At 30.8% G+C, this 25,841-nt stretch overlaps 1 protein-coding gene and 1 pseudogene across 1 annotated transcript; one reads left to right on the top strand and one right to left on the bottom strand.

Moving 5' to 3' along the window:
* Positions 1-5,514: 5,514 nt before the first annotated feature.
* LOC100797987 (serine/threonine-protein kinase STY46) lies at positions 5,515-16,105 on the bottom strand. The gene is given in 17 exon segments (XM_026127498.2): positions 5,515-6,791; positions 7,126-7,266; positions 8,010-8,060; positions 8,224-8,304; positions 9,422-9,517; positions 10,071-10,246; positions 11,987-12,060; positions 12,658-12,765; positions 12,882-13,021; positions 13,189-13,205; positions 13,208-13,238; positions 13,669-13,779; positions 14,533-14,605; positions 14,894-15,016; positions 15,178-15,287; positions 15,538-15,652; positions 15,765-16,105. Coding segments are annotated over 17 exon segments (1,656 nt in total). The 5' UTR covers positions 15,947-16,105; the 3' UTR covers positions 5,515-6,764.
* A 5,998-nt stretch (positions 16,106-22,103) lies between these two features.
* Positions 22,104-24,267, top strand: LOC100798511 (serine decarboxylase 1-like; annotated as a pseudogene).
* Positions 24,268-25,841: the final 1,574 nt, after the last annotated feature.

Here is a 25,841-nt window from a genome sequence, read left to right on the forward strand (position 1 = left end):
GTTAAAATGGGAGTTTGAGTGTGGAATCTACAAAAAATTTGTTTGTACTTAGGTAGATAAATATTTTATTAATAAAAAAAGTTAAAGAAAAATCGATTTGAAAAGGTTATGAGAAAACATTAATTTAAATTGACAGAAAATTAAATCAAATAAAAGGAAAAATTAAACAAGAATTTAAATTAATTAATTAAAAAGAGAAAGGAAAAGAAAAGCCAATTATTATAGAAGTTAAATTTAGAATATTAGAATATTGAGAACTTAGCTTACCAGAGCTACTCCTTGATGTAATGTTAATGATTTTTTTCTATTTATAATTATTCCAATTTACACCTGCATCTATTAATATACTCTAACTTTGATTCCGAGCATGAAAGAACCTAATTTATTTATTGTCTCCCAAATTTCTTTACAAAGCTAAAATAGTAAATTGCATTAAGAACAAATATCTATAACATGCTAAACAAATACCAACCTATCCCTAGTGATAACTTTATTTAGATACTCTTTCCCGGTTCTATTAGAAAATAATGTTTTCCAACGCTATCCCTAAAACTTATCATGCAAATGGGGATCAAACCACAAGCAATAATATTAAGCACAAGAAAAAATAATACAAATATAATATTCTTAAATAGATAGGAAGAGAAATTACGTCAAGAGTAGTTAACTGTCAAGTTCCCAACAAAAGAATTTGGATATCTTACCATTACAAAATGAGAATATTTAGTAAAGGGAAACAAGATAAGAAAGGAAATGAAGGAAAAGAATGACTCACAATATTTGCTTATCCTTCTTTTAGTCTTTATCTTCTACAAAGAATTGTATTCTCTTAAAATTTCTGTATTTTTTCCTTTTCTCTCTTCTTATTTTATAGGTGCATATTAACTTAATGTTTAATAGGTGCTAAGCCCATCTTTTATTTCCTTAATTAGTTTGTTTTTCTTAATTATCCTATTTTTTTGGGCTTTATTTCATTCATTAATTAAGCATAATAAATTCATCACTTTTAATATTTTTTGTACAAAAACTTAAATGGTGTTAATTTAATAATTATTTGCTCAAAAATAAAGAATTAAAAGAAAAAATTTATAAATTCCTATATAATTTAACCCTAAAATATACTCATAATAGTTATCAGTAAAGAAATCACGTCATTTTTAATTAAAAAAAATATTTGTAGAGAGGAATTCATGGATTTTGTTAAGGACACGGTTATGGTTAAAATAATAAAATAAACTAACTTTTTAGTTACTTTCTTTTGCAATTGGTTATAATCCCCCAACATGTTTCCTTTATACAATCACATATTATTTTATTTTATGACACATGTTTGTTGTCTTTTTTATATCAAACTATATTTTTCATTTTATTTAGTTATTTAACAAACAAATTCTTTGAATATTTCAATCAATATTTAATTTTTTTAATTAGTGTTATATATAATAAGAAATTTATAAATTATCATGAAAATAATATTTTATTAATTAAATTAAAATGTTCAAATATATTTATTTTATGTTTTAATTACCAATAAAATAATATTTTCTTAAAATTTTTAAGTTATCCTTTTCTATTTCACATGTATTTAATTACCAATACCGGAGTAGTGTAAGAATATTCCCTGGCATAATAAATATTTTTGAGTCTTTATTTTTTTAAATGCGATAATTTATGTGATCTCATTATCCAAAATACTTTAGTTAATATTTTTATTCACAATCAATTTTAAATTCATATTTAATTAAAGGATATTTTTTATTTATATTTAATTATACTTATTTTCATATAAATAACGTTAGATATAATGAAACAGTTGTATAAAACAAGAAATTAATTGTCATGCATTGTGAATATAAACGAATTTATATTGTCACTAATAAGAAATTATCATTGAAAGGATTTTAAAGATAATTATTATATTATAAAAGTTAAAAAACTTATATATAACAATTTTTTTTATCGGATGTACAATATAAAATATTGTATCAACAGTTAAATTAAATTCTTAAGATCGTATTTTATGAATTAAATTAAATCTAAAATTTTTAAAACTAGTATTTTTAAATACTTGTCTTTTATTTTATTTTTCATTACTATTAAAATAACTGCTCGTAACATTGTTTTAGCATTTTCCTTGACCCAGATACACCTTGTCATAGTAGTTAATGCATATTACTCGACCAGGGAGGGATAAAGTAAAAGTAGGAATATATAACCTATATATATATATATATATATATATATATATATATATATATATATATATATATATATATAGAATAAAAAGAAGAAAAACATTTATAAGAAATTGTTTTTTATAGTTTATGACTGTAGACAAATGCTCATCACAAACATACTCACGTAGAAACAGCATGTGTCTGGTTGGAGATCATCACTAATAAGTTCCATTAATTAGTATACATATTGTTTTGGCATGATGCATCCATGGCAATATATTAGTATATAAATTCAGGTGACCCTTCTAACAGTATTATACATTTAATTTTAGTTATCATAACATTAATGAGAAGATGACTAAACTTTTCCGATTTTTTTATTATTATTTTGGTTGTTATATAATAAAAAAAAAAGTGTGCAACGTAGAACATGAAAAATATAAGAATAATTTATAAGATGTTTTATTTATTTATCATGTTATAGACATTAATAATTTATTAATTTTATTAATGATTAATCTTTATTAAAAACTTATTTGATCACTTTTAATATGATTTGTTTTTCTAAATTAGGCTTTTATAATTTACAAAACTCGAATGTAAAAAAATTGAGTCTAATTTTCATTCAGATAAACATAATGTTGATATACATACAGTTGTTCAGTGCTTGCAAGTTGATTAATTAATTTCGGTACATAATTATTTTATAATTTTTAAAATTATAATAATAATAATAATAATTTTTTGAAATAAACAAAAGTAACACGCATGTTAATTCTTTGTTTGATAGAAGAAAAAAAATTAGTACCTCAACTTGAAGTAAGAATTTTTTTTTCTTCAAATTTTCAAAATATTAATAAAAAATTATATTTACGTCATAATTATCTCGCTTTACTTAAAGAAATGAGCATGGATGCCATTGACTTACTCCAATAATACACCAACTCCTGAGAGTTGTAACATGAACATGGATCTGTCTCGGCCACGCATGTGCTCCCACTTCATTCCATGTGCCCTATGGAAATCACCAAGTTTCAGCATTTGCATTGCGCAGGAAATGTATTGTTTGCACTTTCTCGTCTCAGTTCATTTTATAAGATTGTGAAAAAAAAGAACATTTCTTTAAAACATTTAATGTCCCTTCTTAATAACTTATCAGTATGTTGATTACAACTAATTTTTTGAGATGAATAGAAAAATTTCTTTCCTTTAGAGTGGATGATACAAATTGAAATTTCTAGAGAAATTTCTCTTTTAAAGAAGATAATACAATTTGAAAGTTTTTGATGAATTCTCAATAGATTTAAAGTGTTTGTCCAATAATTGTTGAGAGAGCATTTGACAATTAAGTTCTCTTCTCTCTTACTTTTTGAAGTCAGACACACATATATATAAGCCCATCATGCCTTCTCAAAATGGTTAGAAGAGATGTCTCTTTTTAAAAAGTTTTTTATGAGATTTGTCACTGGTAATCAATTACACAGTTATATTTTAAAGGGTCATATAAGTTTTTAAAGTGTTTTCTGAAGTGTTGTTACTGGTAATCGATTACAAACATCTAGTAATCGATTACATGATTCAAAATTCAAATTCAAAACCTTTTTTAAAAACTGATTTTCAAAATTGTCTTCTGATAATCGATTACACTGTTTAATAATCGATTACCAAAGCCTTGATCTCTTGAAAACATTTTGTTTTGAGGCAAAAGCTTGATCAACCAATGAGATTGTTTGAGGCCTTATTTTTTTCTTGATCTTGTTTGCTTAATCTTGAATTAATCTTGAAGCAATGTTTACTTAACCTTTAAATATTTGTTTGATTAATCTTGAAAGCAGACTTGTTTGATTATTCTTTGGCATCATCAAAATCATGTATTCATACATTCACACCTTTTAGTCCATTATCTTTCATAATTGTTTTATTTACTATATTAAGTTCTAAAAAAATTATGTTCACCCTTTATGTTTTTGAAATATCACTTTAATCATTTTTTCATTTTTTTGTTAGAAACATTAGTGTTTTGTTAACTTTTAAATTTTAAAAAATGACCAAAATAAATTTTTTAAAACTTAATGCATTAAAACAAAACAACGGTAAAACATAAAGGAACAAAAGTGAGATTAACCTAAAAAAAAATTAACTTTGGATAGTGGTGGGTAAAAACCTCCACTATCTTTATTTTATTTTTAAAAAATAAAGAACCAAGAATATCATCATCTCCTCCGACCTCTTCCATATTTAAAAAGGTAAAAAATACAACTTTACACAAATCGAACAACATCAACACATAATCTCGTTGAAATCACTGAAAATTCATATATTCATCACCAAAAAAACAAAAACCTTTCATATAGTTATGTTATTGGAAACAGATGTAGGGAAGATTGGAGCAAAAGTTATCTTCAACGAAAGACAAAAACATGATCCTAAATTGCTAACTAATCCAAATCTAAACGAGGAAGTCACAATGTGACTCTTTGTAAGATCTGCGAACAAGACCTCCCCTGTCTTGGGGCCAAGAAGTAGAGAATTTCACATCCGACATCTACAACAGGGTCGAGCGAAGACGAACTGTGCAAAAAGGGGTCAAACGATGCATTTCATTAAAAAATGATTCTGACCGACCCAACTAGTCAAACATCATCCACTACCGACGATGACGATACAATTTGAAAACATAAAGGACAAGAATGAAACTTTTAAAACATAATATACCAAAACGAAACAACTACAAAATATAATGGATCAAAAGTGACATTAAATCATTTTAGAAGTTAAAAGTTAACAAAACACAAAACATTTCTAACGAAAAATTGCAAAAAAAGACCACAATGATACATTTCAAAAACATAAAAGACTAATATGAAACTTTTAAAACTTAATATACTAAAATGAAACAACCGTGAAATGTATGAATCAAAAGTAACATTAAGTCTATGTTAAATAAATATCTCATACAGTATGAACATTTTTTTAATAATTTTTTTCAAACATAGTAATTAGTAACACCCTAATTGAATCACAATAGAACGAGAGGAATCCAAAAACATTGTAGATATGAGAATAATTTTCACATTGTACAGATTTATTAAAAATGCTATTCATAATTGAATTTTAAATTTTAGTTTTTGAATAAATGTTTATGGTCATACCATAAGAGAACTAATCAAAGCGTACTAAAACGTCGATATTTTAAGATTATTTCCTGACAATATTATTCTTTTTAAGAAAAAATCACTTTAAAGATATTTTAAGTTGTTTATATATCATGCATAAAAAACTACAAGTAAGATATTTTATCTAGTGTTATAGCAAATTCAAAAGTACAATGTGAATGTTATAACAAATCATGGAAGTTATATCATTGGGTTAGTTTAAATAGAAAGTTTTCCAGTTTCCACATTCGTATATCTTTTCTTATCACTCTATATCATTTGGTGACTTGTAAAAATCAAACAACAATGATTCTTATTTTCTTAACATTTAAAAAAAAAATTTGATGGATAGGTAATAAATAATATAAATGGACATTACTCTGCTTTCCGGGTAATATAAGCCCAATTCCTGATTGGCCATTGTTCTGCTCTTGAGAACACAGATATGCTGCGCAGGTTCTTATATTGGTAAGAGTAGAAGCTCAGAGGCCTGCAGGTAAAATTAAAAGTGTAAAAACACACTGGAAGCAACTTAACTTTGCTAGATAAAATCTGCATCGTTGTTGTTCATCTAAACTAGATTGCCTTTGACAGAAAAAGGATAAGGCTATGAACATTGCACATCCACTGATGTACTAGCCACCAGATTGCAAACAACTAACACTGAATCTTCTAGGTGTTTCATAAGTGGCTTGAAAAACATTTAAGAACCCTTGCCAGCAATTATGTCTCCTATTACAATCATCTAATACCAGAGTTAGTGTGTAAGCAAATAAGAGAGAAAAACTAGTAAAGGTAGTTGTAAATCTCAAGTAGAAAAAAAAAATCAAAAACTGTTACACCTCTTGCATAAAGTTTAAATCTCCAGTAAAACAATTATCAACAAGATTTTTTTAATGAATCTCGCATAAAACATGTTATGAGAATATGTCCTTACTTGGTGACATTACTCCTCATAACAATAAAAACATGTATATGAATAATAAGGCAAAGGTAACACTTTGCATTAAACTAGTTTAGATACCTGGGCTCATCGGTTCATGCTTGTCATTAATTTACAGTGCGAAACATAAATGCTCAATATTTGACCCGAAGAAAAAGTAAATAAAAAAGAAATGAAACATTAAAGCTCAACAGCATTACCCTCACTGTACACTTCATTGATTTTGCGTCAACTATGATTCTCTCTAATCAAAATAATTTCAGAGACGTTTGACGTGATCCTGGGATATATATATTTTTAAGTATAGTCAGCTATAATGTTAGTATACCTCTTTACATTTTCTCACTTTGTAACGATCACAACTTCTGCGAACTGCTTTCTCCCTCGGTGCCACAAGGGAACGTGAGAAAAACTCGACAGCGGCCAGAGGGAGGGAAAAAAAGGTCAGATCCATCCAGCCGTCTGGAATATATATTAGTTCGTGCTTAGTCAAGCACCATTCGCTTCTGAATCTTTCTGCAATTTGCACGTAATAAACTATAATCAGGCCAGATAAATTAAATGTTTACCAAAAAACAAAAAGGATAAAATTAGGGCAAATGATATTTAAACTTAAGTGAAATTGCACCAGATATCTCTCTTTTGACTCTACACAAACTTCCCACAGATAAAAATTAAAAACATAACAATGTCTCTTCCTATTAACAGAAACAAACCCTAATTTGTTAACTAAAGTCCCTGTACGGGAAAGAGAAGGATATTGGGTGCAATGTCACTTGTGCTCAGGGAGTATGAATGTAATTTGTCCTAATTTTTAATAAATTAATAAATAACAGTTAATATAATTTACCTCCATTTCTTGCAAAAGATTTTCAAGTTCAATGGTTATCTCATTAAAGGATGGACGGTGGCTTGGAATTGCTTCCCAACATCTTTGCATCAACTCTAATAGTTTAGGGTGCCCATCCTTCGGAAGTTCTGGACGCAGACCCTGAAGGATGTACAGCATTACAGCTCGGTCAGAAATAAATGAGATCGATCCTAGTTGAGAACTGCAACTTATACACTCTCCCATAACATGAATATAGGTCCAACACTGCAACTAAACCTTTACTGCAAATATGCTCTCATAAGCATGCATTCACTGAGGTAGTGTGATTATTTCTGTTGAAAAAAAATTCTATACCCAAGTTTTATTTGTCGTTGACATTTGAAGCTACAAATAATAGTTTGCTGTCAAATAGAGAGGAGGGGGGAGGACTTGAAATGCTTGCACGTTTGACATCCTTTTATTGGCTATAACCCTATGACTTCAAATTAATTCAGTATTCATCTCTTTCAAGATGATAAGATATGATATTAAGCAATTACTGAAAACTATTTAAGTGAGAAATACAGATTCTAAACTCAAGTCATAATTACTGATGGCAGAACTAAGAGACATTTGCACAACCAGTATGGGGCATATATAGTAAATACATCAACAGTAATTGATTCACATTTTGCTTTAGTTGATAGAAGAAAGGCAAACAATTTTGTATCAGAAAATCCAGTTCAAGATTTACAAATAAAGGGAGTAATAAAGTATTATTTTGTAAATAAGAAGCAGGCCTAGTTGCATACAATTAGGTATGGTGTTATCATGCAGCTTTAGCTTTAGAGCAATAATTTATTGAGGTTTCAATTTTATGTATGCTTTAACATTCAAATCTAATTGATAAATAAAGAGCAAACCTGTCTCACACCCAAGGCAGCTTGTAGTGGAGTCATGGTGTCATATGGTACCTGTAATACCAGATGAAAAAATATATAAATATTTTTACAACGATTCCCTTGCTTTATAGAAAATCATACAGTTCAAGGAATGGAAAAGGAATATGATAAGAGAATGCAATATTAGGAATATGATAAGAGAATGCAATATTATAATGCATTTCAGGCTATTTACCTTTGCCGTCACTAATTCCCACAGTACAATGGAAAAACTGAATACATCTGCTTTCTGATCATAAGGCTGATGGTTTATAACCTTGTGAGAAAATCCACTACAGTAAGATACTTAAAAGTAAAACCAGAACAAAATAAAAATAACACATGGCAATTACGTCTAGAGATGGTGAGAAATCCATAGAAAAAAGATTTTGAGGGTTCATTTCTTCTACTTGTTTCCTTTCATACTAGCTTAGGTTTATGCAAAACAAAAACAGAGAGAAAGTAAATTGACTATCATGGGCATTATAATTAAAGCTTAAATTGTTAAAGATGACTAGTAAAACAGCATCATATTTTCTCCTACTTGGTTAATTCAGAAATTGCTATTAGGAATAAGGATTTTGGCCTGTTGCTGAACCCAGGGTGGGGGAGTTTTGAGCAACTTCTGATTAGCTTCAGAAAAAGTTTGCAGGAGTAACAGAGGACTAAATCCATTTCTCTGTTATAATGTATTCTGGACACCAAGGAGATATACATGTATATATTTATTATTTATTATTATTAGATAGGATTGTGTTTATGTTCTCACTTTGGTGCTAAGTGCTGACCAAAGTTTATAATGGCAAGGTTTCTTCTGTATTAAATTATTAATGAATGAATTTTCTCAACTGTTTATTTTTCTCATTCTTTGGGACCTCCCTTTCCCCCTAATGAAATCTCTTCTTATATATAATAAACAACAAAAGCATAATCAAAAAGGCAACAGATAGGTAAACATACCAATATTCTACTTATACAAACAAGAACATCACACAAGGCAGAAAACTTTTAATAGATAGAACTGCAAAATAAAACTATAATATTTTTCTGAGATTTGTACCATTTAGACATATCACAGCGCAAAGATGTGTTGTTTTCATCAGATGTACAAATTTGATTGTGAAGATAAATTATAGTGATTCCTAAGAGAATGTGTCATGGTTATGTTGAACAAGAAAATGCAAATTAAATTTGTAGAGGCCAATATAAGAATCTCCATAGATCAAGTGAAACTCTCAAGCAGTCAGCAAAAGAAACATTTAGTTGTTATTATTAATTATTAATAGCCCGGCACCCTTAGCTTTACAATATCTATTACTTAGACATTAACATTGATATGGAAATATCAAAAAGCACAACAGCATTTTTTATCTTTTTCTTTTCAAGTAACGAACCTCTGGTGCCATCCATCTATATGTTCCAGTTTCTGCTGTCATCACTCCCCCCTGATTTAGGAATCGAGCAACTCCAAAATCTGCGACTTTAACAACCTAATTGGATAATAATAATTGGAAAAGAAAAAATATTAAAAACTTAATGATAAAAAATTTATAAAAATATTTATATGCAATTCCAAAGCAAAATAAATGTTGTCAGTCACATTAAGAAAATTTAAAAGATCCAGCAGTGGCAACAATGGTTCATAAAAGAAAAAAGCAAATCATTATCCATAAATATATTAGGATATAAAATAGGGTGCAGTGTTTCTGAAAGTTTTAGCAGTTGCCACTTTCATATCACATTTTCAACGTATGCTATTTGTCATGAGCATTGGGTGAATCATAATGTCAATTAAAACTTTGTATTATAATTTATTATAAATTTTTTATCATTTATCATACTTCAATAAATTATTCAGAAAACCTGTGGATAATTTGTCACACAATTATAACTGAAATGAATTTATTGGTTAAACATACACACAGATAATAGCAAAAGATCTGGTTCATTAATGTTGCTTCCATACAAGGTAACATCCATTTTAGTAAGGGCAATGTTATAGAGTAGAAAATTAGTAGTTTCAAACTTTCAATAAATTCTTACATTGTGCGTATCCATCAGCAAATTAGCCGTCTTCAGATCTCTGTGAATTATGTTGTTTTGATGCAAATACTTCATACCCTTGCAGACATCAATTGCAAAATTTAGTAATTGAGACAGCTCCAAGACATTATGATTTCTATGCATGTAATCATACAGACTTCCTCCAGGCATATACTCTGCACAGAAGAACACAAAATTTAAAAAATATTTTGATAGAATAAATTGAAAAGAAAGGACAAGTTGAACAATAAACAGGAGAGGAGACCAGCTTTTAAGTAATCAATTTATGTATTCCTAAGCTTATATGAATTTAATTATTCAAAGCCAAATTAGGCATGTGCCTTCAAATTATTTGAACTAAAACATTCTTCCAAATACTGAAGACACAAGGTCCAGAAGAAGCATTACAGGTTGAAAAAAATGAATAATGACATATAACACCATCAGTATAATGGTGCATCATATGAGACTGAGTAGATTCAGTTAGGCAATCTTTCAAAAGGAAGGAAATCGAGATTGATGTAGCAAACCCTGGTTTATTTAACTAATTTAGTTTTGCATCCAACATCATTAGGAGGAATTAAATCCCAAATCATTTAGTAGGTTGCGTTCACTAGAGTAAATGAACAATATCCATGAGTGAACTAGTCCAGAATCAGCAAACAATGGATAATACACTTGCAGTGACACAGATAGAGGAAAATAATCCTTAGCTTGACACCCAAACATTAAGGAACATTTTATCCACAAGATATTAATATCTAATGACATGAATTGGTGAAATGGATGCTTTTTTACTTGATTTTCCGACAATTTTCTTGATATCATAAAACAGCTATACAGAGGAAGATTGCCTTAGACATGGGATCCACAATCCCATAATTAAAACAATGGAGGAACAATTTGCATGACATTTAGAAACCTTCTAAGTCCCATAACATTGATTTGCATAGTCACATTAAAAATGTTGCAATAACCATTGTTTTGAGCTAATAAATCCCCTGAAAAGTACTAAATGACGAACATATTAGCACAAGGTCAAGTGATCAGAAGAAAAACCATACTAAACCAAAAGGCACTTGACATTTAAGACAGAAAACACTTAAACATATTAGCACAACGTTTTAACTTATATCAATACAAATTTAGTTTTTAAAATAAATTAAATATTTAAATTTTTATAATATTTAATCATATGTATGTATATAAATACATACATATACATATATATGCACACATATTAACATCTTCCTCATTTTGTATTTAGACTAAACCTCACCTTTTCTTTCTGGTACAAATGAGAGATGATACAAACGAAATAATAACTATTGAAAGAAAATAAGCAAAAGTTTGAGGTAACAAAAAAGGCTAAAATATTAATTGAATTTCAAAACAAATAAAATGGTATCATTATTCACTTCTTAAGATTTGGTTAGCAAGAGTTTTTAGTCTTGAAAGGTGGAGGATGCTAATCAACCCATGAATGTGTGGAGGTTAGCACTTAGCAATTCCCCATATATATGGTGTTCAAATGTTTCATAGAACTTCACACATGGTGATCTCTTGAATTTCTTTTTTTACTTATATTTTTTTTTACTTGTGTCAATTAACTGTCATCCCATATCAATTTTTCTGATCATTGACTAAAATATTCTGATAAACATTATTGTGAGACTAACTCGTAAATAAGAAGTCCTCCCAATAGTTCTTCTTCAGCAATCATTGTTCTATTAGAAACTAGAAAGGACCAGAGTAAGTATCTATTTTTCTTGTTTTGAACCTCAAACTTAAGGGATGAGATTGTGATAATCTTTAGATACACAAAAACTAGTTTATTAAGGACAGCTTATTGTTTCCACATTAAATAGGATAATATACAACAATATATCTGCAGAACCAAATGGATTAATTTATACCTGTTATTATGCACAAATGTGGACACTTTGTACATGCACCAATGAAACGAACAACATTTTTATGATGCACCTGCCTGCATCCAGAAATACAGAAGCCAAATTGTCAAAAGATTTTCTGGAAAGAGAAAAGCATATTGACAGAACCTAAATGAGAAAGTTAGTAGATGATAATTGAATTTATATCCTAAAGATTTATAATCAAATCCTGGCAAGACTATAATTAATATAAACAAAAGCAATGGCAAGATAAAACTAAGTAGTAGATGGAGAAATCCCAGCTTAAACATCAATTGAGAAATAATCAGTTGTAAGGATGCTACAACTGACATCAATTGTCACAAGTTTCTAGTATACAGACATCCAATCCTTCAAGAACCAAGTGAACAGTTGCAAGGATGCAACCAACTAAGAAGTTTACTGAGACTGATAATTTTGTCATGCTTAACCACTTCTTAAAACTTGGTAGTTGGTACTAGAGTTGATATTTCAATTTAAGTATATATTCCTCAAGAAAAAGAGAACATAATAATTGCTCAAAATAAATTCAACTGTACAACACAAGAACAAATGTTTGATAATCATTTAGAAAGAGAAATTATAAGAAAGATTAATTACAAAAACATATTATGATATGTAGTGTGGTCTTAAACTCCAAAGAGCAAAGTACTGACCTCAGAATGGCCACTTCTTGAGCAAACTCATCCTCTAAAGCATCATTCAATTGCTCTGATCTCAGAACCTTAACAGCAACATCTTCACCAAGATAAACTCCACGATACCTGAGTATGAATCATAAATCAAATTAAAAACAAGATAAATATTACGATATAGAATAGAACGAAAAATAAGTTAAAAGAAATACACAAATAAGTAATGAAAATACAACACAACTCACAAATCTCCAGAGGATCCAGATGCTATTTTTTCTCCTAACTTTAGCAACCTCCTATCTATTTCCCAATCTCCTGATTTTCCTTCAGTTGCTAAGGCTTTCTCCACAGCTGAATGAGAATTTGAAGAACGAGACCATGACCCCTAGAGAAAGGAAGAATATTGATTACAATCTTACAAGTACATGTTTCAAAAGTACATTCCAGGAAACACAAGAATCATTTATTCATTCTTCAGAGATATAATTCCAACATCTCACTCAAAACCAACATATGAAAGTGTAGATAGAAAGTCAAGTAGACCCAATGCACCTCGCTTCTTGCTACAGCTTTTCCATAGCATCATACAAATCATCTGTTTCCTGAGCACAAGATTGCAAAGTCAGCGACATTTGGACTCAGCACACATCCCTGTCATAAGATAAATATAATAACAGTGCCCCTTAATAACCTACAAGCTTGACTCCTGAGATAGACCATTTTTTGTCTGAATTAAAAACTGTGATAAGAAAATGTTTTTTTTTTCTAAAAAAGAAATGCAGATGCATCCTTTGTGGGTATCAATAATTGTCATCTTACCTAATCTGCCATCAAATCAAAGCTCAGATAATTGTAGTAGTGCTCAACCACTAAGTACAAAATTATAATCAATTAAGAGTTGTAAAGTGTTTGCAACATGCCAATAAAACAGATGCCATTGTAAAATTAACATCAATGAACAATGACAGGTTTCAAAGATACAACTTTGCAGAGGTCTTCAGGGGAAAGCAAATAGCATCACAATAAGTATACCTCTACTGGCCATCCATCTACCACAAACACGTCAAGGGAATAGCCATCAGTTGTGGAGAAAACATGAGCTTCACGTATGTTAAGTCCAATATCAGACAGCAAAGCGGACAGCTAAAAGAAAATAATATCCGTCAAAAGCAATCACACTATCCATCAATCATATTGTCAGGTATTAACAAACTAGAACCTCACACTAGATTATATCAACAGAATGAAGCTACATTTACACAGGGAATGCCCTGATTTCCACTCTCAAGATCTTACGTAAAATCCACTCCAGTTATTCAGTTTACACCCTCAAACTCTTTTCTACCCAATGTTTTTGGATTATGTAAGAATACAGGAATAAACATAAACAATAATATACAAATCACTTGTCAGTATCAAGAAAACAATGATACAACAAAAATATGCATTATAACGACAGCATCAAATATTCCATATAGTATTTTCATATAGCTTCTATTGGCTTCATTTTACCTATGCTTCATATGACCTTTTAATAAATCTCTAGTAATCAAATACCTTTTAATTTTGAGGAAAGTTTCTGCTTCATTAAGTTGATAGAAGTGTGGAAAATAAACCTATATGTTCTGAGCTAAGTACATTGAAAAATGTTAGCTCATTATCTTTGGGAGTTTTGAACTTTCAATTAACTTACAACAACGCCTTATCCTACTAAGTGAGATCAGCTACATGGATCACATGATGCCATTTGGCACAATTAAAAATCAAAACTTCAAGAAAATAATTTAGCCTGAAATCTCTCTTGACAACTTCCTCCAACATCCAGATATTATTTTAAGAACAACAGATGTAAATTTTAACAGTAAACAACAGATAAGATAAACTCTTCAAACATACCTGGCTTAAGAGCTTTGGCTTGTCAACAGTGGAAAATATTATTTCATGAACAGGGACACTTGAATGTTCGTGCCTGCATTTTAAATTGCAATGTTTAACTTACTTACCACAAGCGAAGATATTCAGGTAAAATTTGACACGCAAGTACTATTTCAATTTCAAATGTGGTGAGATAGATGTATCAATAAAATAAACATTTGGAACATAAATTTTGGCAACAGATAGAGTCTACGTTCCTGCTCTCCAAAGAGGAAAAAATTTGCAGCCATGGCCACCAGTTTTAACAAAAGTTGTCGTACTGCTATTTCAAAAACTAAAAGAAAAAGTAAGAAACAGCATTGTAACTTTATTCAGGTGGTACCTCTGGAAAAAATTGTCAGTGAGAAATTTTTCCTCTGTCACCTTTGAGTTCTTTCTGACATCCAAATTTAGGTCCTCGAGCTTCGAGCAAGGCTCAAACTCATTTGCAATATCCCTCATCTTACTGATGCAAATTATATAATTACATTACATTGAATAAATATAAAAAAAAAATGCATTACAAAGATACAGAATTGATATTTTAAGTAACAGTTACCGGAAACCTTCCTGTAAAATGCTTGTTCATATATAGTAGTATAATTCACTGTTCACTGGATAGCATACCTTTTACCAGGTGATACAGCTCCCCCATTTGTTGCATGAGAAGTTGATCCAGGGCTATAATGAGTACTTAAAATTTGTTCATCTTCACCATCTGTTCTAGTTGAAATATTCTGCCCAGCAAATTGAGAGAAGAAGTAAATTCAATAGACATGGAAAACTGAAAGAAATATGATAGACTTGTTTTCCTATAAGTATTTATCGAGAAGTTTATCCAAACACGACCATACATGACAAACTCTTATTGGAAATCAAAATACATAAACACGGATTATGGAAATTACATCCAATTAAAATGAATCCGGAATGATGCTAAGCTAGTAGAAATGGAGTTAGGCACAGCAAAATAAGGAAGATTAGTACCTCGAGGAAGCGTATATGGTATACAGGGCGCTTGTGAGGGTCCTTAGCCAAAGCAAGAAGGGTTTGATGCAACAGAACATCTTCAGCTCTATCGATATTCACATCCAGTCCATAACTGAAACAAACAACAAGCAGCGACCGAACCGATTATCCACACTCCATTTAAACACTTTCGATTGCTAATCGAAAAACAGTAAGGAAGAAGAGAGTGAAATTGAGGAAGGTACCTCGGTGGCAAGCGATTGAAGTGAGCCTCCAAGTGTTCGCGGAAGTTGGGGTTGGAAACGGCTTGGTCGTGGCCGGTTTCAACGAGGCGGTTGTAGACGTTGTTATGGACGTCGTAGTTGCTGCAGCCGCTGAAGGCGCGCGGCGGCGAGGAACTCTCTCCAACGCCTTCCACCAAATCCATTCAAGCGCGCATGGAGTTGACTGTGGAGTGAGTGGAAAAATAAAAAAGAAGGGTTCGGTGTGTGTGATTTTAAGGGGGGATGGAGGGTAATTTCGTCCAAGTTGAGGTTGCCTTGCCGCTGAGCAGGGGCACGGAAGCGAAAAAGGCGAGATATTAGGAAAAGAAAGAGAGAGAAAAAGGCAGATAGTAATTGAATTGGATTGAGAAATAATTTAAATTTAAATTGGATACTAAAGTAAAGTAAACAATAAAAGAAACGTTGCCAAAAAACAAATAAGAAGAAATAACACTGACTTTAGTTGAGTTGAGGTTCCTCTTAAACAATACTCTTGCTCTTAGTTTCAAAAAAATTATTGAAATTATATAATTATGCAATTAGGATTGACCTTAAGCTTCGGCCAAAAGAGCAATGGCCTAGGTCCCAACGTTGAGAAGGGTTCGATTTTTTAAAAAAAAATTATATAATTATGCAATAATAAGCTTGTTTTTTATATTTTTTTGTGTTGTTAGATGAATTTTTAAATCATTGTATACCACATAACAATATGTAATGAACTTATGATAAAGTGTAGGCTTTAAATGTTTTCATTTTCAACAAACAAGGAAACAAAAACTCAAAATAAAAAAAAAATATTATTCTATTGAAAATTAGAATTCAAACCATTCGTGTCATCTTTGACAAGGTTTTTTGTTCAGTGTAGGCCTTTAATTCAATGCAAAAAAAAAAAAAAAATCACATTAAATCAAGGTAATGTGTTGGAGAGGAGTGGTTACTTCGTTGGGTTCCACCAATGTCTAAGAAAATAACTATAAACTGTGATGGGTTTGTGATATACAATGGAGCAAAGACTTTTGGTGGTCAAAGTTCTCAAAATGCTTACCTTGTGTTTCGAAGAGAAATTTCAAAATTCAAAAGAATTTGAATTACTTTTATTTAGAATTCTTTTATATTATTTGGTTGGATAGAATAATTCAAGTTATTAGTTTGGATAGGATAATTTAATTCCTTCATAAGTAAAGTCTTGTTTTTAAATTTATATATAAAAATTGAAATTTCAATATTATAATTTATTGAAAATAAATGTTGGCTATTTTTAAAATTTAATAATTAAAAAATAATCTTAAATATTTAACAATTCAAAAATATTTTTAATGTTAGATAATATTTAATAATTTAAAAATTATTGAATATTATTTAATTACTTTTATTAAATCTTTGGCAAAAAAATACTGAATTTTCCCAAGAGTAGGAAAATTAAGTACAACTTTCTTTTTTTAAATTGTGACAAAATGAAAACTCACTTTTTATTATATTGATAGTTGATTCCAACCTAAATCCACACTTTATAAAAAATGTGTCATTATTGGTTAGGGTGTTGATATAATTGTATATAAATAACAAATTGAAATTTTCATAACACATCACATACCACTCGACACGATACACTTCAACAAGTTGTATATAATTGTATATAAATAACAAGTTGTATTGCAAAATAAAATAATAAGTTGCTTTATGAAATTTTCATATAATTGTATATAAATAACAAGTTGTATTGCAAAATAAAATAAACATTAGTTCAACACAATATAATTGCAAATTTTTGAAAGATAGATTTAATCATAGATTCAAGCACTCAAATGTTAAATATCTACTAGAAAATCTTTGAAAACATTACATACCATAAATCCTCTGAATTAATCTACACAATTATACACAACAAAATAAGTGAGAGAAACAAAAAAATCATCTTTTCCTCCCATAATCCCTTACTACCACATGGTATACAAATGTAACCTACTCCTAACCCCAAAAATTAACAAACACAATTAATTAGAAATGTAGAGAAAACTATAATAACTTAATTAAAGTGATAGCAATCAACAACCAACAACACTTGGGGATAGTGCAGATACAAATACAAGCTAGACAATGTCGAGTCTAACAAACACAAAACATCCACTCCACACGACATTCAACCAAGAAGTATTTCCATTTTGAAAGTGACATAACATAGACAAGCACAACAATCAAATAATGTGATTGTTGGTAAAACATAAAGCAATAAAGGTAAAACACAACATGCATAGAATAACTGATAAGATAATGCAAAAGAGAACTAAAAACATCCAAAAGAAAAAAAGCCCCAAGTCTGAAACTTTTCACAAAAGCCCTCTATTAAAGGAAGAAAAAAAGCAAATAACAAATAATATGCATAATAGCAGTATGGGTAAAGTTTTATTTCCCATAATTGTGAGGCACAACGCAATTATTTATAAAAGGTCAGACAGTTAACAAAACTAAAAAGAAGCGACAAAACATGAAATCATTCACAAGTCAAATACAAACCAAAAAAATCTTAACCAGAAAGGTAGAAACATAGATGGGTTTGTAGAGCAAATCAATTCTTTTTGAAGAGAACAACAAGAATGACCTAACACCACATCGGTTCCAAAGAAACCAGAGAAGAATCACCACCATGCAGAGTGTTGGTATGGTATCAAAGGTAAGAGCCACAATTACTTATGAGCTTATACAATGAAAATATTGTCTTTTTCTAGACAAATTTGCATAATTCTCCGCATATTTTGAAAGTTTTAGATGAAAAACTAAGGATTTGGTCTAGAGAAAGTCGCAGCCTAAGGGAGCACATGAAAAATCCTCTCTAAAAGCGTAAAATCTATTTCAATAAAACAAGCTAAAAAACAAGATATTCCCTCTAGTAGCAATTATGCCGAACCAAATAAAAGAGGAATACAAAAACACATCAAAGTATGGTGTACCTACAGACTAAATAAAAGGAACTCATATGAGAGATTTCCCTTTGAAGACAATCGGAGGAGCAACTGCAGCAAAAACACAAGAGAATGTGCACCTGCTTGGAAAAAATGGGAAAAAAAATAAGAACACTTAACAATGCTAGCACATAATGAATAAGCACAAGTAGAAAGTATGTAAAACTTAACCCATAAGACAAGTATAAATTATTTTACTTCTTTCAAGATTATAACCACAAACATCAACATTCCTAATATATAACTCTTCCATCAGAACACAAACATAACAAATAAATTACCAATCAGCACTTGATTTTTATTTTAGTTTATTTTGAAGCAATAGTTACTTATTTTGAGGTAACTTATCAATATTTTTAAAATAGTTTATACCAAAAATACAATTAATTACTATTGGAAGTTCAATGTTTCATGCTAGCCAGAGGTATTTTTAAAATAATATTAAAGTTTTTGTCAATCATGGTGAGTATTTGTGAAATTTAAGAACAAACAAGTATATAAAGTCTTTCAAGTACAAGAGAAGTCTTTTTACAAAACTATATTGATATCATAAAATCAATGACAACACCAAGTTTATCAAGTCTTCTCTTCTCTTCACATTTAAGAATGATTTTTTTTTCTTCATAAAACTCAAGTACATACAATTATTTCTAGTAAAAGCTATTTAATATCATCATTAAGCATAATCAATCAATTTGTTCTCTCTTCTTTTTTCATGCATATTCACAACACATGCTGCTCACCACCTAACTCAACCCCAAACAAAAATAAAAATTTCACACAAAAATAGAACCCAGGCCTTCTTCCACATTCGCAACAATGGAAGTAAATTTATTTAAAATTCAGATTCAAATAACACAATGAGAACAAAACACAAATTTAAATTAACAAAATAAAAAATTAATATTTTACCTCATTTATAGTATTTCTGGTACTTGTGTATATTTGACCTCATATATATATTTATAGTATTTTTGCTGAGCAAAAAATATTAATATTTGTTAATGTCTTGGTTATTTTGCAATGCTTATCTAGGTTTCATAGTATTTTTAATTTGTTGGGTATTGCATATGTATATACCTATTTTTTCTGCAATATTACTTCTAAAAAATTTAGGTAGACTCAAATTATTTATGATTTCATCTGAACTAATGTGTGTGTGATTTTGCAGGCATCAAGGATTACGTTCAATAAACCCATTGGAAGTATAACTATTTGTGGCCATAAGTTCTTAGGATGTCCAATTCCTTGTGGTGTTGTAATAACTCGTTCAGAATACATTAACGCATTATCCGAAGATGTTGAATATATTGTATCAAGGGATGTTACAATCATAGGTAGCCGGTGTGGGCATGCTCCAATATTTCTTTGGTATGCCTTAAACAAGAGATGTTTAATAGGAGATGAAGTGCAGAAGTGCATTATGAATGCACGCTATTTACATAATCAACTACTTGATGCTGAAATTGGTACAATGTTAAACGAGTTTAGCAACATTGTCGTCTTTGAGAGGCCTCTGGATGAAGACTTTTTTCGTAGGTGAATTTGGCATGCAATGGAAATATTGCACATACAGTGGTGATGCAACATGTTACCATTGAAATGCGGAACTCCTATGTTGGTGAATTTCTTCAAAAACGATCCACTTGGTGCAAGGATGGATGATTTCAACCTTTATATGCATGGAAAACGACATTGGTTATAGAAATTGTGCTTGTTCAATGCACAATTCAATGACATGATTGAGGATATATGAAGTAAATAATACATGCGATGTTATAAATGCATGCTTAAAGTTTTCAAAGTGAGTTGAACTTGTCTAAATGGTGAAGTTACTTAGTTGGCTCGACCCACAACTCACCTAATTAGTCAATTAGAAAGGTTAATGGTGGATTGTGGTGGTTGACTTCCTAGACAATTATTCATTAATATTGAGTAAGGGTTATGAATTTTTTGTTTCCTGTTTTTGTGTGACATGAGAATTAGGATTAATTGGAAATTTGGAATTGATTATGAATAAAATAATACTTTTTAATAATATTTTATTTTATTTTTGGGTGCATTTTGGTGGATAAACTTGTTAACCTTTGTAAAATGTCAACCTGCCATTTTATCTTTTGGTGAGTGTTATGTTTCCTAACTCAATTTCATTTGTTAAGGCAAATTGCAAACGGGTTAGAGCATGTTGGTATGCTTTGCCACTTTTATACATATTATGATATTTGGTATGTAACTATATATTTTTATTTTTAAAAATAAAAATAAGATAAAATTATCAATTAAGAGTATATAATATACAGTAAAAAGAGTCTTTGAAGTATACGTTGATTTGTGGTTAAAAATTGTGTATGGAAAAGATTTAATTTTTTGAAATATTGTTGTTTCACAATTGGTCACTTCTATACAGTAGCCAAGTCAAGAACGACTGACGAACTGAAGCACAATTTTTTTTTTAATTTTGCAATCAAATCCCAAAAGTTTTGACAAATTATAGTATTCAAACCAAAAGTGTTGGTTTCCAAATATCTTTATTAATCTCTCACGATTGAAGTTGGTTTCCAAATATCTTTATTAATCTCTCACGATTGAAGTTGGTTTCCAAATGCTGACCATTCCAATTCCATAGTATTTGACAAGTCAGTTGTACGGCATGATCGAAACACGATTGGAGTCAGATTTATATTAATCTTTAACAGATATATAGGACACATTAATCTGACATATTTTAGCCTAAAGAAAAGAAAAATTCAATTTATTTTGGCCAGTTTTTGTATATGCTTTATTTGATTCAAAATAGAATTTTAATATGGGAGAAAAATAGGAAAGAAAGTGAAGAGAAAGAGTATGAATTTTTATTAAATTAATATTTTAGTCTGTGCATTGGATAAAATAAATGTTTGTTTTAAATAACTAAAAGTTATAACAAATAATTTTTTTAAAATATATTATAAGAGTTTGACAAATACTCGCATAAAATAATTGGCAGATATATTTTAGCAAAATTCTTAATAATTTAACACCTTTTTCACGTCAATATTTCTTGTCGGCTTTTGTCTTATATTTGGGTTTTAGTTTTAGCACGTTTTTTTATATGTATGCATTGATCCCTTTGGTTTTGTTTTTGTACATCCTTAAAAATTCCGGGTTCTTTCACGCAAGCAAACATGACACCGTTTACCGTGATATTCTGTGTGTACATGCATGCAGTGATGACCTATCTTCAAATTAATTACGAATGCAATATTAATTCTGGCTATAAATACACATCCAAACCTATCTCTCACACTTCTTCATCCCTCCATCTCAGACACGTACCCATTGAAATTACAAACGCAATTAATTGATGGAGAAGAACATGACAATGGCTTTCATTTCAGCAGTTCATGCCACGGAACTGTTGCCAAATGTTGTCAGGGGTGCTAAGGTTACTACTAGAAGAGAAAAATATGAGAATAACAACAGTCATATGAACCTTGCTATCACCCAGTGCAGTGGCGACACACAAGCCAATTTAGCTTCTGCTACTGCTTACTGCGTGGAAACTCTAAATCAGTACAGCTTGTGCAACTTGGGTACGTACGCTTTTGGTGTTTTAATTTTCTTTTAATTAAGTGTGCTTCTAATGAATGACACATGTAGTTTTAAAAAATATGCTTTTTACTTATTAAATTTTTTTAAAATACTATTGGCAATTAAAACAATGATTAGGAAAACCATAACTATTCATAGATGGGGTAACTCTGAATGGGATTCACCACATTTCCTCGTAATATTATGACAGACTCTATCTGCTAATAACATCCATGAATTGCAATTGCAGGCTATCCTACTAATCGGGACTTCAACTGTGATGCAATAAAACCTTTACTTCATTTTCACCTAAACAATGCTGGTGATCCATTTCTAGGGAGCAGCCTTCTTCCTAAATTTAACAACTTTTGAAGTTTGTGTCTATGAAGCATCGACGTTGACACAGACATTGGACACGGACACGTGGACACCTCACATTTTGAAAAAGTTAATGAGATGCTGATTTACTTGTCAGTGTCCGTGTCGGATACGGACACATGTCGGACACCCGGACACGGCAAGGGGATGGAGTGTCCATATTTCATAGGTTTGTGTGCTTAACTGGTTTGCAAATCTGTGGGAGATAAAGAAGAATGAGTATTGGCGATACGCCACAACTGGTGGAACTGAAGGCAATCTTCACGGAATTTTAGTTGGGTCAGTTTTGTTGAATTTGATTTCATTTCTTTCATTATTTTAAAAAAATATCCCAGACACAAACTTTGATTTATATATATATACTTTTATATACAGGAGAGAGCAACTTCGTGATGGGATCTTATATACCTCACAAGATTCACATTATTCAATCTTCAAAATAGCTAGAATGTATATATCGAATGAAGTGCGTGAAGATTAGCAAATTAACCTCCGGTGAGATTGATTGTGCTAATCTGAGGAATTTAGTTCTTGCGCACAAAGACAAGCCAGCCATTATCAATTTAAACATAGGTCTCTTCTTGTCTTTGACTAGCTAGTTACACTTAATTTGAACAAGCTCATGCACAAACTTTTTTCCAAATGTAGACATATACCAAACTTAGAACAAGTATGTTATTGCAGGGACGACTATGAAAGGAGCTATTGATGACCTTGATCTTGTAATACAAACGCTTGAGGGATGTGGTTTCACTCGTGATCGATTCTACATTCATTGTGATGGAGCTCTATTTGGAATGATGTTGCCTTTTGTCAAACAAGTGAGTTTAAAAAGTTACTTAATTATTAGTTAATAAAAGCATTGCTTTGATGTATTCTTAGGAATTAATGAAGATGCTATGAATTGAAGGTCGGATGTGTGGAGACCAAAAATCATCCAAGCTAAGAAACTGATTAATTATGATTTCATCTAAAATATTGTGTGGGTTATTTCACATTCACAGACACTGAGGATTACCTTCAAGAAACCTATTGGAAGTGTGACTATTTCTGGTCATAAGTTCTTGGGATGCCCAATTCCTTGTGGTGTTGTAATAACTCATTTAGAATATACATCAATGCATTGTCTAAAGATGTTGAAATTATTGCTTCAAGAGATACCACAATCACAGGTAGCCGTTGTCAGCATGCTCCAATATTTCTTTGGTATGCCTTGAAAAAAAGAGGTTTAATAGGACTCCAAGACGAAGTGCAAAAATGCATAATGAAAGCACGGTATTTACAAAATCGGCTAGGTGATGCTGGAATTGGTACAATACTAAACAAGTTTAGCAACATTGTCATCTTTGAGAGGCCTCTAGATCATGACTTTACTCGTACAATGCTGGAATTTGGCATGCAATGGGAATATTGCACATGTGATGGTGATGCAACACATTACCGTTAAAATGTTGGACTCCTTTGTTGGTGAGTTTCGCAAAAAACGATCCTTTTGGTTCGAAGATGGGCAACTTCAGCCTCTGTGCATTGCAAATGACATTGGTTCTAGAAATTGTGCCTGTTCAATGCACCGTTGACTATATCATGATAGAGAATCTTTTTAAGTAATAAATATGTGATGTTGGTCTAAATGAAAGGGACTTAATAGTCTTTTAAGCATGTGATCTGAATTTAATTTTATGATTTTGTGTATAAAAAATGTGGTTAAGAAGTGTTTCTTATTTACTAGTATATGAAAAAATTTAATTAAGATATTAATCTTCCACTCCATAAGTATGTTTTGAAAGATCGATGACGAAGACTACAATGAATAGTGTCTATAGGTTTTCAACAGTTGGATATGTTTTTATTTTTAAGTCAATGGATGAGAATTTTTCTTTTTAATAGTTGTTCTTCTTTTTCATTTTTCTATCTTTTTCCCAAATTACCCCCTCCTTCTTCCTCTATCTACTGCATTAGTCCACTAAATTCCACCAAATCTGCATTATTATTGTTAACATGTGTTCCAGATCACGCGCGAGTACCAGCACCGACACCATCCCCGCCAGCTATTGCTCTGTCTCCCTCTCCGTCTGTGGCTGATGATTTGGGTTTTGATTGGTTGCAGCAAATCTTGTCGTCCCAATCGACCTACAAGTTTTAAATTCATCTCCTGAATGTTTTCACAAATCCTTCTCTTTATTAAAGGAAGAATCGTCATAATTGGAGAAATAAACGTTTTGAATGGCTTCAGAACCCTCTGAAGGACAATTGAGAGGATGAGTAAATCCTAGTTAAGTGGGTTGTGGAGAGAGCTTAAGGACAAATTAAGAACCGGAAGATCATGTGTGCTGATAGGATGAGTGTGTTAACTTACTACGTGTGTGTGTGAGAGAGAGAGAGAGGGAGAGAGAAAGGTCCGAGGGTGAATGAATGAGGAAAAGTGCTGGTGGTGTTGGTGAAGTGAGAAAGATCAAAGGGAGTAAAGATGCATGGGTGTAAAAGGTTATGTGTAAGATAATAACCATAACAGCGATTTCGCTCATACGAGGGGACACACATCTACAAACATATGTACATGATTGAAAGTTTGATGCATGTAATTAAGTTCAGAAGCTACAAAGCCATAACTCAGAATACTTTCATTCATCACCCATCACCTATTTATCCTTCAACATCTTGATGTTCAACTGTTTTCACCACATAAATGAAGAAAATAAAGAACGAGTTCTGGTTTTAACCTAAAAATTAATGTAGGAAACGCACAAGAATAAGCTATCTGGCTAGCCTAAAACAGTAAAGCATAATAACAACAAAGTACCAACTTCACAAATCTCGGCCATTACAAATACATACACAAGATGATACTTGTGATATCGTTTGCTGCTGCTATAATGAACTAGTTTAGCTGACTGAAGTTGGAGAAGTTATTAAGGCCATATTCCCCACCAAAACTCTGAGTACTAGAGGAAGGAAGAGGATTAGGCATGGAGAGCTGTGCTTGCTGAGGGTCAAGATGTTGCTGATCATGAGACGGAGGGTTATGAAACTGTTGTAGAGCCAACTATGAAGAAAACTGAGAGGACAACTCGTCGACAGAACCATAACTCGACATAACACCAACATGATCATATTTATTCCTAAGGAGGCTTCGAAGTTCTTCCTTTATCTT

Source organism: Glycine max, chromosome 20 (genome assembly GCF_000004515.6).
Source record: "Glycine max cultivar Williams 82 chromosome 20, Glycine_max_v4.0, whole genome shotgun sequence".
NCBI classification, from domain to species: Eukaryota; Viridiplantae; Streptophyta; class Magnoliopsida; order Fabales; family Fabaceae; genus Glycine; species Glycine max.